Genomic DNA, 14930 nt, shown 5'->3' with positions numbered 1-14930 from the left:
AAGGTCGTGCTATAGTGAAGTAGGTCACTATTTAATTGCTTTAACCCAAGCAATTGGCTGTCGGGGGCTTGTACAAACGTGTGGCGTGCGAACATCCGTCGCATGGTCTCTTTAAACGTGGGCAAGTGGTTTAGCATGGGATCATCGTTTTCAACCAGCGAGATGGACCATTGCGCTGCGTCCCCACCCATGTAGGACAGTATGAATGCCACCTTTGATGCATCGTCAGGGAAAGCAGCAGTTCTGGCTATGAAATGCAAATGGCATTGGTGGATAAAGACACCATACTTGGTGCTGTCGCCATAGAAGCGTTTGGGTGGGGCCAGTTGCACCGGGTGGGGCGTGATGACCTGGATAGCCGTATCCTGCCCGGTGGCAGAGGAGGATCCTCCAAAGGAGAACGTAGGCGGTCTAAGCAACCCTTCTGTTCGGGTTCTGGGACTAGGAGTGGTTCCCCATGGGTTGGTGAAGCCTGCCGCCACTTGGCCCTGTAGGGCCGTCATATCTTGACGTAAGCTGAGGTTCTCTGCCTGCATGGCAGCCAGCAAGGCTGCTATGTCCTGCAGGGTTACCTCCGGTTCTCCCATGTCGTCTGGGCAGGTTGTATGAACGTGGGCTTCTAATTCTGTCAAGTACCCCACAAGACTCACCTGGGCTTGTGAGGCAATCCTGCAGAGACGACAGTAACCACCGCCCCTGATCCCAACAAACCCTCACGGGGAATAACGCCCGACAAGGATGAGATGGATCCAGGGATGGGGGCCAAAAGGAACCAAGGAAGTGGCTTTGGTGGTAGGGACGTTGGTACGGGTCTTGGCACAGCTGAGGGAACAAGAAACAGATTAGGGCAAGGTACTACGTGCGTGCCGGACAACACCCCACAGGACACATGCAGACAGGAGCCCCTGTTTCTGACACTCACCACTAAGTATTGTTCGGGTTGTCTTAAAGAAGAGGCCCGTGCAGTGTCGTCCAGGAGCCTCACGTCCGTAGCTAGGAAAACGAAGAATGAGGCACTTCTGCGCCAGGACCACCAAGGAACCAATAGTACTAAAGAAAAGCGCTTCTGCGCTGACAAGCAGGCAAGAACAAGAACTCCAGGGTAAGCGCTATAGCGTGGCCCAAATGAACAATGCTCCTACGCTTTCTGCGTGTAGGAGCCAAGCAGTAGCGCTCCTGCGCCACCACCAAGGCAAACGTCTGCCCAAAAGAAAAATAGTTAAGCGCTCCTGCGCCTCAGGCAAAACAACAGAGGAACCAGAAGGCAAAGTGCACCTGCACTTCGAACTACAAACAGGCAGTAACGCTCCTGCGCCACTGCCAGCAAAACGAACCAAAGCTGGAAAGTAGCAGCGTGCCTTTGCAGCTGTTTAGTGAGAGTGTAATCAGCTGCGCTCCTGCGCGGCTGACATCAAAGGTACAGACGGAAGCAGTCACGTAACGCGTGAGGAATGGCAGCGTTACCGTGACCTGAAGAAACCCTCGGCGTCTGCTGGGCTTCAGCGCGTCTGTCAGGTAGGATTAGAAGCACCGATCCGGCGGCTTCACGCACCTTTAAATGTGCTGGCCCGGAAGTGCTCATTTCGGTGAAGGACTGGAACGGGACACCACTTCCGGCCGGAAGCGGGTATCCCAATGTCTGTGGTGGAGAACTAGACCGGGGCACCACTTCCGGCCGGAAGTGAGTGCCCCGATGTCTGCATGTATCCTGCGGCGCCCGGGACCACGGAAAGCCACCACACGACACTAACAATTGTCCTCTACTGCACCCTCTAGGACTTGCAAGCAGGAGGTGAAAAAGATCCAGGCGAAACTTGGTCAATAAAAACCGTTCATAAGTAGATAAAGACCTCAGGAGATAAGGCTCAGCAGAAGGAGTTGTTTAAGCATTAAAAATGTGTGGACACTCAGTTTACGCAATTCCCGCTTATTTCTTTCCAGCTTCCTTAAACTACTGAAGGATTCCCTAATTGTGTCCACGTCCTTTTTTTTACAAACGTTTCGGGGTTGGAATATAGATCAGCGTGGCCTAACTCTTCAAAGCTATTTTTAATATATGTAAGCCACGGTATTTGAAATGCGTTATCAAGGGGCATACATTCTTTTAAAATCAGTTAGTTCTTTATTCATCCAACATTTTAACCAAAACACAAGAATGTCGCTTAAATAGGGCATCCCCAGTTCCTAGTGGACCACCAAATTAGACAGGCCACGTGGGACACACAACAGGCGCTTCAGGAAAGTGTTCTCTACTACTTGTAATAGTAGATTATGCCCCCAGATTTCGCTTCCATAACTAGCTATATCTACACTTTTTGCTTGATAGATTTTTAACATGGCTGTAATTGGTCTCTTACCCAGCTTAGAAGAGAAGTTAAAAATGGCCGTGTTCACCCGGGCCAGGTCCCTTTTCTCCTATGGATTAGTGCCCCCATTTTGAAGACTAAAACAGATAGGCGTCCAAGGGACGGCATTGGAGTGGATTACATCCCATCTTTACGGCAGAGGCCAACAAGTCTTTCTTCGCCCGTACACCTCCTCTGAGAAACCTCTCAGATGTGAAGTTCCTCAAGGCACTGCCTTGAGCCCTCTACTTTTTAATATTTACCAGACTCCACTGGCAGCTCTCATTGCTTGGAGGGTGATCAAGTTGATAACCTATGCGGATATGACACAGCTGGGGTTTTCCTATAAAGATGACTATGTTGCAGCTTTTGAGTCTTTCAGAGACTGTCTTAAAGACGTAGCATTCTGGATGAACGCAAACTTCTTAAAACTCAATGCAGATAAAACGGAGGTCTGTTTTTTTAACCAAGCCTCCCCTCCACCCGTGGGCCTATGGTGGCCTGGAGAACTTGGCGCCCCCTCCTCAACCTAAGAGCTCAGTCAAAAACCTAGGAGTCAGGTGGGACAAAGACCTTACCCTTTTGGCCCAAGTCCGACAAGTCTCTACTGCCTGTTTTGGAAAGATGAGAATCAGAAATTTCCTGGACTTCCTGCTGGAAGAAAGCCGAAGGACCACGGTTCATGCCCTTGTGACCTCTCACCTAGACTACGCTAATGGTCTCTACCGGGGCTTTCCCAGGTATTTGATTAGAAGCTTGCAAATGGTGCAGAACGCGGCAGCGAGGCTTGTTCGCAAGGTCCCACTGCACCATCACATCTCCCCACACCTCAAACAACTCCACTGGCTCCCAGTCACCAGGAGGATTGAATACAAGGCCCTAACAATTGCATTTCGTGCTATCCAAGGCAGGGGCCCCAGCTACCTGAGGAAGAGACTTCGCCCATACCACCAAGCACGGTCCTTAAGATCCAATCACAGTCGCTACCTCACTGTCCTCCCATTCTCCAAAGCTAGGCAGGGGTTAGGTTGTTCACGGTGAGGACTACCAAACTGTGGAATGACATGCCTCCCCATTTACGCATGGCAAACTCAGTGCAACAAAGGGAGGACTAGGTGCTAGAAGGGTAGATGGGGCACAGCTGTTCCCAGGAAAACTTACATTTCAAAGGGATTTTTCTAGTACACTCACAAAAAACTTGACAACAGCTTTTGTCACCCTAGACCTCTTCAACTCTGGGCAGGAAAATGGGAGAAAATTCCAGAATCAGATGCAGAAAGACCTACTAGCCTCTACCACTTCAAATGCTGGAACCAGGACCCTGCCTGAAGTGAGACCTGACCCCTAAGTGGTCTCAAACCAGTCCTGGATCCTTTGAAATGGTGCTAAAGGTGCTCTACCAGCCTAACCGTAAATAGTGGGACTTACAAAATTGTCCACCAAAAAGTGGCCTGAGACCAGCAACTACCTGCTTGCTTAACTGTTCGAGGTACATCACCTGTTGGCCCGATTTTGCGGTAGCTCCAGCTACGTTTTTTCTGCAGCTGCAAATCCTGTTCAGCTGCTCCTCTCAGAAGGGGTATCTGGCCTTATGAAGCCCTCGTCAGCTACACCCTGAAGCTTCGTCAATCTAGAGATTAACGACTTCTGAAAAATGGACAAAGTCAAAACATAGAAATCTTCACCGCAGCTTTGTAAAGCTGCTCCCTGGCGACGATGTGGAGCATGGCACCTTGTAGTACACCACCTGCCTTACCCCGCTAAACTTTGCTGTCTCAGCAATTTTTTCTTCAAATATCTTCTAGATACGAAGGTAAGCCAGGACCTCGCTCAATCCACTACATGTAGCCGAAAGGTACTTCATCGCCCTGGTATTGTGCGTCTAGATACAAGTCATGGACGCATAGTACTTTTTGGTGCTATTTTCCACCTTAAAATTTAAAAATGTATAACTCTGGTTCTACAGCTTCATTTACTTTAAATGTTATTGTATGTATTGTATGGTTTTTTTTCCTGCATTGTATTTCCACTTGATTACTGTTTGTGTGCTCCATAAATACCTAAGACTGTGTATCTAAGTTAAGCCTCTCAGCCTTTGGGCCACCCTACCAGAGGGTCAAGCACAGCTAAGTCTGTATCCTTTTGTGGTTCACCTGACGAGGATTGTGGTAGTTGCTTGAGAAGGTTTAACACCCCACTCAACCAAAAAAATAAAAAATCTTACATGTAGAATTTAGATATCCCAGAGTACACACTTCTGCCCACTCCCAACATGGCTAGATCTTTCGGTGTGTGTAGGGCTCTAGCCCATCCAATAGGGGTGGCTACCTGGGGGTGACACTCCCCTTGAAAAAATAGTTTGACAACGGCTTCTCCCTCTGTGCCCGAGAATAAAGCTGGTCTGTCTAAACAAAAGTGCACTCCTTCCTAATTTGACTACCAACTGCCCTTCAAAGGTGGAAGAAACAGAGAAAAGAGTGGCACTCCAGAACACAACACACTCAACCCTCTCAGGAATCGCAGTAACAAGACACACCCTTTCACTCTCTCACTCGTACTTGTCAACAATAAGATAAACAAGAGACATGAAGGAAGTTTATAGTATTTATTTAAGCTGCCGTGCTCTAAGATGCAGTATCTGTGCCACAATTAGACAGCAAATGCATACCAAAAGTATAATTAGCATGGTTAACAAACCAGATATATTCAAAACGCCAGTCATGTTATAAGACAGTTTAGCCTACACCCCCCGTCTACTGAAGCTAAATGATTATATATTATAGATCACTGGGATTAGTGGCGGACCCTATACTTTAGAATACATAGGTGGATGTTCTAAATCTCAGCGGGTGCAGCACTCTTGCTTCAGGAGCTTCACTCAGTATATTTGTTTCAGAACCCCTGTCATCAGTTATATGACAGAATATGTGTGCTCACAAATGGCAGCTGCATTCTCTTGTTATGTCTAAGTGCTAGTGACTGACCAGAGAGAACAACAAGGGACATTGTTGTTTGACCTTGTCTAGTGTGTTCAGACTAAATCCCAGGAAAATAATCAAATTCGGAAACACATACAGGTTCTGTGTGAAAATACAATGTGGCACAAAGGCAAGCATGTTATGTAGTAACATGTGCAAGAGAATAGCAGCCTACAACGTACACAGTTAGGCTAACATAGGGAAAGCGACAATGGGCCAAGCAAGAAACACACAACAGTGGCTTCACCTTGCAAGCTCACCTTCTGAGCTCACACCCCTTCCGTCATCCTGCCAGAAGATCAAACCTATCCCCCTGGGCAGGTCCTTAGTTCCCCTTCCTGAGAGTTGTTCTCACCTCTCTCCAGGAAGGCAGCAGGCTGTCTCGAGGACAGCAGTTGTGTGCAACCAAAGACGGTTATTGGAAGGTTTTGGGCAACAAAGTGACAACTTTCTAAAAATGTAAGTTCAGTATTTGTAAAGCGCACAGCTACCCGGAGGTATCACGGCGCTGGGGGCCGTTGGGAAGATTAAGCGAGCTATTGCCCAGAGTCACATGGTGCTGGCCAGACCCGTACCGCCGGAGCTGGGGATCGAACCGTGAGCTCCAGCGTACAGTTCAGTCGCCCTGGCCGCGGCGCCACACCAGTATAGTTACATTAAACTTAACTCGCGCAAATTAGATATATTGCAATGATTCTTTCGATAGCTTTAAGTTTTAACTTTATTAGTCCCATTTGGAAGTTAGCGATACAGAGTTGTCAGTGTGTAACTCCATACTATCCAATGGGGCTACTAGTCTTAATACAATGAAAACGACAATGCAGGGTTTTTGCTGTCAGGATATGTAAAACATAACTGATATCCTTTTCTTTAATATAATACACCCTTCCTTTAGAGGCTCGTTAGACCTACCTTAGGTGTGACTTACAAATATTAAAAAGGAAGGTTTTGTCTTTGCCACAGGTTGAAATGGCACAGTAGAGTTAGCAGTTTTAAAGCTGCTCTGCCAGCCTGCATTGGCATGTGTGGGAGAGATGTTACACCCTGTCACACTCGTGGTGGCACAATAAGTGTTGCAGTCCATGAGAAACACTTAACGTATAGACCTCGGGTAAATTGGGTGTCATACATTAGGGACCAATGTATTAGTAAACTTATGCCTATTGTAGATAAGCCAATTAAACACTTTTAAGGGCCAGAGTGCATGCACCGAGGCCTGGAATGCAGGGTCCACAGGCACTACAGAGTCATTACACAGCACTAAATCCAGCAGTAGTAGAACAAAAAGTATACGGGAAGCCCGCAAAAAGACTCTCCCTCATACTTAACTACATAATTAAACATTGCTTTTGTTCTTTTACTACAAATAACCAAAGAGTATAGCATTTCACCTACTCATGAAATAAAAAAGTCTTTAAATAAAATAAAAAAATGATATTAAACAGCATATTAGATGTTATGGATCTTCATATGCCATGATGTTTTCTCATGAGAATTAGTCACGTCAGTCACATTGCACTGAGGCTATAACATGGAATTTTGTCACATGAAGAAATGTTTGAATCTTGCTTTGTTGCTGCAAATAACATGTTATTGCTCATTTATTTTCACAGGTGTGTGTCTACATGTGTGCATATGAATTCCTGATACAAGTAGTATTTTAAAAAAAAGGACAAACAGTTGTCATGGCGAGGGAAAAACAGAAAGCTAGTGAATGGGGTAAAACGGACTTTTAAAAAAGCTCTTGATCCGACACCATGGCGAAGATGATCTTTACCTTTATACGTTCAACAAATCCACACAAAATTATATTTACCAGTCATGTATCCTTGTTCAGGGCAAGATGGCAAAGTTTATAATCTGAAGAAATTGTCAAATGATAGAATACGTAAGGTGAAAGAGAAGACTCTTCTTGAATTGGTCTTCTGGATTAGCTTTTGTATTCATTCTATCTCCCAAATGCGGATGTATTTCAAGTCCCCTTGCTTCACTAGTTTTCCACATTCTAGGCAATGAGTTTTCTACAATGAACGGATTCCCTGATTATTTCACAATATCTGCATTCTTGTGACTTTTTTTCATGTGAATTGCCTTTATCGAGGGGATCCGAGTGAAGCTTTCCTATATTCAGAACAATAAAAAGGTTTCATTCACATCAGTATGGATTCTCTGACAGTGATTTCTTATCAGTGAAGCTTTCCTCATTTTCATTGCATGCATATGGTTTCTCACCAGTGAGGGTTATTTGAGGTCTTAAGATTAAACTATGTCTTAATATAGCTTTCTTCTGAGCGAAGTATCTCCAACATGCAGTACACAAATGCGGTTTCTCACCAGTGTAGATTACCTGCTGCCTCAACAGCTTTCCATTCTCAGTAAAGCTTTTTCCGCATTCTGCACACTGATAGGGTTTTTCACCAGTGTGGATTCTCTGATGTTTCAACAAAGTGCTTTTCACAGTAAAGCTTTTACTGCATTCTGTACACTGATAGGATTTTTCACCAGTATGGATTCTCTGATGAGTGACCAGCGTACAATTCTGAGTAAAGCTTTTCCCGCATTCAGTACACTGATAGGGTTTCTCACCAGTGTGGATTCTCTGATGGGTGAACAACGCACCATTCTGAGTAAAGCTTTTCCCGCATTCTGTACACTGATAGGGTTTCTCACCAGTGTGGATTCTCTGATGCATCAACAATGTGCTCTTCTCAGTAAAGCGTTTCCTGCATTCTGTACACTGATAGGGTTTCACACTAGTGTGGAATCTTTGATGGTTCAACAATTTGCTTTTCACAGTAAAGCTTTTCTCGCATTCTGTGCAATGATAGGGTTTCTCACCTGTATGGATTCTCTGATGGCTCAACAGCGTACTCTTCTCAGTAAAGCTTTTCCCGCATTCAGTACACAGATAGGGTTTCTCACCAGTATGGATTCTCTGATGCTTCAACAGCGCACCATTCTGAGCAAAGCTTTTCCAGCATTCTGTACACTCATAGGGTTTTTCACCAGTATGGATTCTCTGATGGTTCAACAGGGTACTCATGACACTAAAGCTTTTTCCACATTCTGTGCACTGATAGGGTTTCTCACCGGTGTGGATTCTCTGATGCTTCAACAAATTGCTTTTCTCAGTAAAGCTTTTCACACATTCTGTACACTGATAGGGTTTCTCACCAATATGGATTCTCTGATGCCTCAACAGCGTACCGTTCTGATTAAAGCTTTTCCCGCATGCTGTACATGGATAGGGTTTCTCACCAGTGTGGATTCTTTGATGCATTACCAATTTGCTTTTAAAAGTAAAGTTTTTCCCGCATTCTATGCAATGATATGGTTTCTCACCAGTATGGATTCTCTGATGATCCAACAGTGTGACTTTCTGGGAGAGCATTTTTCCAAATTCTGTGCAGTGGAAGGTTTTCTCTCCAGTATGGACTCTCTGGTGTTTCAACAAACTGGATGTCTTAATGAAGCTTTTCCCACATTCCGTACACTGATAGGGTTTCTTGGCAGAATAGCTTGACTGCTGCATCATCAGTGTGCTGTTCTCACTGAAGCATTTCCTACATTCTGTACAGTGATACGGCTTCTAACCAGTATGGGCACTTTGATGTTTACAAAAAAAATAGAGCTTATTTCAGCACTCTGATGTACTGTATACTATTCCAAGTGAAGATTTCCTCACATTCGGTACACCCACCAGTATACATTATCTTATGCTTCACCAGTGAATCTTTTTCCACTTTCTGTGCAGTCAAATGGTTTCTAACGGGTATGGACTATATGGCAACAGTAATTTCTTCTCAGCGAAGTGTTTCTCACATTCATAACACTGTAAAGGTTTGCCATGAGCACATATTATCTGTTGCTTCACCAGTGTGCCATTCTCAGTGTAGCTAATCCCACATTCTGTACAATTATAGCGCTCATCGCCTGTATGGGCTCTGGTCTCACAACAGCTTCTTTGGTTCAATGGAGCTTTTCCAACATTCCGTACACTGGTAAGACCTATCCTCAGATGACTTATTTGATGCCTGTGCAGCTAAGAACCCTCAGTGTCGGTTTATCCACATTCCATATCCAGCTAGATTTTCTCCCTTGTAAGCATTCTCCGATATTTCAACAGAAATGTTCTGGGGGTCATGCTTTTTTCCACACTCCTTACACTGGTATGACCCATCCTCAAAATAGTCAGATTAACTGATCTAATTTCACATTAGAATTACAATTGTGGGAGTGCTGAGTGATTCAAAGGTTTTCAAACTCAGTATACTCAAAAAGAGGATTTCTGTTGTGCATCTTTTAAAACTGTCTATAAAGATGAGCTCTGCATGAACTCTTTCATACACTTGACATTTGTTTCTCCCTTGAATGTAGATCGTAGGGTGTGCATCCAGGCCGAACCTCCAGATGTGGGTTTTCTCAGACTCTACACACTGATACGGCTGATCATGTGTTGATGCTGTCAAGGGCTTTCCTGGTGCTGGGGTGCTGCAGGTCTCTTAATCAGGTTCTTTGATTCTGTGAATGAGAAACAAATCTCTGTGATGGTGGGAATGAAATCAGGTACCTGCTTTCATCAAAGGGTCTATAAAAACAGAGAAACTGGATGAGGAAAGCGTGATTTTGAAAATGAAAGGCAGAGAAGGATGGAGGTGTGAGAAGAAAACCAATGGGCCTGCACTCTAGATATGTAGGTTTAATGTAACAGTTAGAGCATAAATGTAAAGTACACTTTTCTTATTGCAAGGGGTGAACTAGTCGATCCAGTTGGTGCCTCCACAACCCGCAGCAGACCTTGGACCTCTGAGCCAGCGACCTCATCCCTTCACTATTTGGAAGTGGATCTTATGGCCATTGAGCCTCAATCTTCACAGGCAATTCAATACGTCCTGCTATCCGAGTGGACTGTCGTGCAACACACCTCTGTCTTGAAAAAGACCCGCCGCGACCTTAGACACAGGCGCAGAAGGGTCGAAACGGCGACATCCCACAACAGGCCATTGACCTCTAGGATTTCAAAAACTTAAAGAAACATTGATAATCTCTAGACAACCATCAGTAATGGCCTTGGAAAGAATAAACGTTTCTCTTGATGTATCCCTTTTTTTTGTTTCCTATTTGTCTCATCTGGTTCCCCGTTGTGATGCTTCCTCCCCGGTTGGTTGTGTCGTCTTCTTCTAAGTGTCGCCACCTCCCACCCACTTCCTTTTGTCCTCTTCAAAGGATTACTACCTTCGGAGTCCAGTCAACGGAAGTAGAAAGTATTAGCTTCCCGGCATAGCACATCCAACTATACGTCTTTGGTTCCTCTTGGCCAAAAAGAATATAGATTTTACTCTTGTTTCCCTCCCAGTATACTACCCCCAGCCCTGACGAAGGTGTGGCCTCATTGGCCTGTCACCGAAACGCGCGTCGGCTTGTGTTTCCAGGAATACGGCACTTTGTCCTATTTACATCAGGACCCGTATTAATGTCATCTGCCTGGAATAACATCCTGATCTATGCAACATACTGACCATCTATGTGTTGCACACACCAGGACTAGAAGAATGAATGGAAGAATGAAAGTTGAATGTTAGAATATTAGGTAGAGTAAAAATTTAAATAAGTGAGTATGAGAGTATGTGTGAAGTATGGTTGTTACTGGGTAGGTCTTAATATAGTATAAATTTCCCCTTCTTTTTCTCTCCCCCCATCAGTGTATGTCTTTTTTATGCTCTAAAAGTATCACGTGAATCTAAAATACAATTTACCTTTGTATATTTTTGTTACCTTAACTCTAAAAATATATTTAAAAGAAATAAAAATATATATATTTCTAATATGTTCTCTTGAGCTTACTTGGATTGATCTTGTGTTTGTTGTGTGCAGTGTCAGCTCCTAGGCCAATCACCCCTTATATATTGTTTGGATCCTCTAGCTAGGGCCATTAGATCCCTAGGCAGGGTGCTTTCTTGTGTTCTATTCACAGTTGCCTCCACCAAACTGTTCAGACTGTTCAGTTTTGAAAAAGTGTGTGCCCCATAACATGACACTTAACTGGTTGCTAGCCCAGCTACAGCACCAGTACTCCCAAGAGTAAACACTAACTTCTAGGACTAGTAGAGTATATGAACCGTCCCTCCACTGACTCAGACTCCACATACTAGATCCATAAAACCGCCTTAGAATCTTATTGACTTTGTGAAGTAAACTTCCATAATGCAAGTTATATTGGATCACTTCTATGACAAAATTAGCAGTATTTCAAATCTAAGGAGCGGTTTCAGTACATTGCAGACTTACAATGTCCTAAGGCAAGTTAGTTTTCTCACATAAAGAAGCGATGTGAGGGCGTGCCATGCCATTTCAAAAACCCATATAGAGGTTTTGCAGTAGAATCTTTCTCTACTTCTACTCATTGACTCTAACTGGGTAAGGAAGCACGTACATACAAATTAAACAGCTTACGGCTCAACGCTGAGCCATGTGGCACTTCTTGTTGAATGGTATGGGTCCAAGAGGAAAAAGGGGGAAACCAGTCAAGGGCCGACCCCATGATCCCCACTTCCAGCCATTGCAACAGAATCTGGAGGTCTAATAGAATCAGTGCCGACATACGTCCCTCATCCAATGCAGTCCTCAGATGTTCAGTCACTGCCAGGAAGGCTGATTCTGTGCTGTGGCCAGGTCGAAAGCCATTCTGGGAGATGTCCTGGATGTTGTTATCTTCCAAGTAGCCTGTCAGAAGGGAGTTGAGTTGGGACTCAGTAATCTTAGATGTCCATGGCAGGAGAAATATGGGACGAAAATTCGCCAGTTTGGTTGTATCCAGAGAAGGCTTTTTAACAGGGGGTCACCCCTGCTTGTATCCATGTTCTCTGGACGACTGCTCTGGATAGGGAAAGATTAATCACCTGACACAGTGGAGCCAGAAGCAAGGGTAAGGAGTTCATAACATTTTCTGGATTAAGGGGGTCAGCAAGGGAACCTGATTTCACCTTGCTGCATAGCACACGCAGCTCGTCCTGCGAGATAAAAGGACAGGTTGCAAGAGTGTAGATGGTGCAGAGGCTGAGCGCTGAGCCCAGGACTGGGGAAGCTGGCGAGAAAGAGTTGTAAATATTCTCCACCTTTTCCACAAAAAAGGAGGCAAGAGCCTCACATTGCTCATCTGATGTAATGCGAGGTGCAGGGGGTAACCCTCCCTGTTTGAGATCTTTAAGTATACCAAAGATACATTTAGCGGGGATTTTACTGCCCTTGATCTCGGCTGCATAGTAGGCTGCCCGCTCTGACTGGATGGCCCTGTGGTAAGCTTTGGTGGCTGCCTGATAGTGCCCCTTGGCAATATATCATAATAACGTCTCCACACCCGTTCCAACCTTTTGCAGATTTTACGCAAGCTGGCTAACTTGTCGGTGTACCATGGACTGGACTTGGTGTTACGTCACTTAGACCACCTGGCTGGAATAAGTATGTCCAGTGGTTGACGGATTAAATCCGACAGTACTTAGTCAGCCAAGTCTGGATCATCCTGTATATTAAGGACATTAGTAGACAGAAGGGCGTGAAATTGTTCGATCTTTAGTTTATGCCAAGGGCGCCTATAGGACAAGTGCTGAGCCACCTTTGGAGAGGGCTCTACCCTAGTGAGAAGCATAGATATCATGTAGTGGTCTGACCAGCACATTGGGGCTGGGGTATTAACTTTGAGGGATCAGAGATTAGAGAAAACTGGATCCAACAAATGGCTTGCACAATGAGTGGGACATTGGACCAGTTGAAACAGCTGACATGCCTCGAAGTCAGCCAGAAAACTATTATCTCTGGATCCAAAGGACTATCCAGATGCAAGTTCAGGTCCCCGAGAACAGTGAAATTAGCAGATCTCATTACCAACGAACTGACCAGTTCCATGAGTACAGTTCTAAACTCTTTAGAGTTTGCACTTTGTATTTCATTTTGTTTATAAATGCTAAACTATGTTACACCACTCTAAGATGGCGATTGAGATTTGGCGCTGTTGTCCTATGACTATGTCCATTAACGATGTTTGAACATAAAAAACGCCCGTTTCGGCGGCGCCATCGACAAAGGCGAATGCCAAAACGCGTCTGGACACCGTGAGCTAAATAAAATCTTAAAAGCTCGCTACCGTGAGTGCTGGTCTTTTGCGGTGCATACTACGAAAACTTGGAGCAGATATATATATATATATATATATACATACACATTGAGGCCAGATTGAGAATGAAACACTGTGGTAAAGAGGGTGCGTGAAAGGGACAAGAAAGACGAACTGAGTTAGTATGAGAGGAGAGCAATACAATACAAAGAATGATACCCACAGGAAGGGCAAAGGGGCGACAGAGAAAGAGAAACAAGAGAGAGAGAGCAAGAAATTGTATGTATTTATGTGCTTTAGGGAGAGATAGAGGTGCTGCTGCACTGGTGTTGATTGATGCGGATTTGGTGCTGTGCTGGTATTGTGGTTCTCAGTTGCTGCTGAGTGATGCTCAGGTGGTGCTGCTGCTTAAGTGGAGCGGAGTGACGCTTTTTGGTGCTAAAGTGGTGCTGCGCTGAAGTGATGCTGAGTTGGTGCTGAGGTGGTGCTGCGCTGATGCTGCAGTGGTGGTGCTATAGTGGTGCTGTTGCCGAGTAATGGTGAGGTGGTGCTTAAGTGGTGCTGCACTGATGCAGAGATGATGCTGCAGCGGTACTGAGTTGGTGCAATGGTGGTGTTTAGAGGGTGCTAGAGTGGTGATGCTCTGGTGCCGAGTACTGTTGAGGTGGTGCTCATGTGGTGCTGCACTGGTGCTGAGTGATGCTGAGGTGGTGCTCCCAACCCCTGTACATCCGTACAGGCAATTGACAAAGTTTATTTGGTAAGAGCTCATAAACTTCTCCCTTTTGACAGGAATGTGCCTATGAGTCTCAGTGAAGCACCTCAGCTCAGATGGCCACACCAGCACAGACTTCCTGGGCCCAAAAAAAATTATGCAGCACACCTTATGCCTGACCTGTAACAAGCATTGCATTGTGCGCCAGACAATGGCAAGGATGTTAAACGGGCACAGAACACTCAAATTATCTGAATGCACAGCCAACAGATAATAGCTGGTTAACCCGGGGCCATTCTATCCAGCTCAACAAAGGCAGCATTTGGCACCCATAATCTTCCTTGAGTTAAATTAAGGCTCTAGACTCCACAGATTGAACAGGCTGGTAGGGGTGAAAAACTAGTATGGCTATTTAGTAAGGCTAAATGTTACTGGTATCAAGGGGAATGGAGTGAAGTGTTCTAAAGCTAAGTAGAGTGTAGTGTTCTGGAGTGGTGCGGCGTAGAGCGGAGTGGCGTTGCGTAGAGAGGCGCTGCGTAGAGAGGCTCTGCATAGAGTGGCGCTGCACAGAGTAGAGTGCAGTTGTGTGGAGTAGCGTTGCATCGCTTAGAATGAAGTGGCGTTACGTAGAGTGGAGATGTGTAGAGTTGCATGGCGTAGATTGGCATGGAGTGGTGTGCAGTTGTGTGGAGTGGCGTGGAGTGCAGTTGTATGGAGTGGCGTGGCATTGAGTGGAGTGCAGTTATATGGAGGGGCGTTGTGTAGAGTGGAGTGCTGTTGAG

General features: G+C 45.2%; 1 protein-coding gene across 2 annotated transcripts in view; it reads right to left on the bottom strand.

Moving 5' to 3' along the window:
* Positions 1-4936: 4936 nt before the first annotated feature.
* Positions 4937-14930, bottom strand: part of LOC147725015 (uncharacterized) — a 61981-nt gene continuing 51987 nt past the window's right edge. For both annotated transcript variants that reach the window (XM_086966483.1, XM_086966481.1), the window contains one exon: positions 4937-9844. In XM_086966483.1, coding sequence (XP_086822609.1) covers positions 7479-8858 — 1380 coding nt within the window. In that variant the 5' untranslated portion in view covers positions 8859-9844 and the 3' untranslated portion in view covers positions 4937-7478. The remainder of the gene's footprint in view (positions 9845-14930) is intronic.

This window comes from Lissotriton vulgaris, chromosome 4_1 (genome assembly GCF_964263255.1).
Source record: "Lissotriton vulgaris chromosome 4_1, aLisVul1.2, whole genome shotgun sequence".
Classification (NCBI taxonomy): Eukaryota; Metazoa; Chordata; class Amphibia; order Caudata; family Salamandridae; genus Lissotriton; species Lissotriton vulgaris.
Note: the sequence above shows the minus strand (reverse complement) of the source record. Positions and strands in the feature narration are given on the sequence as shown.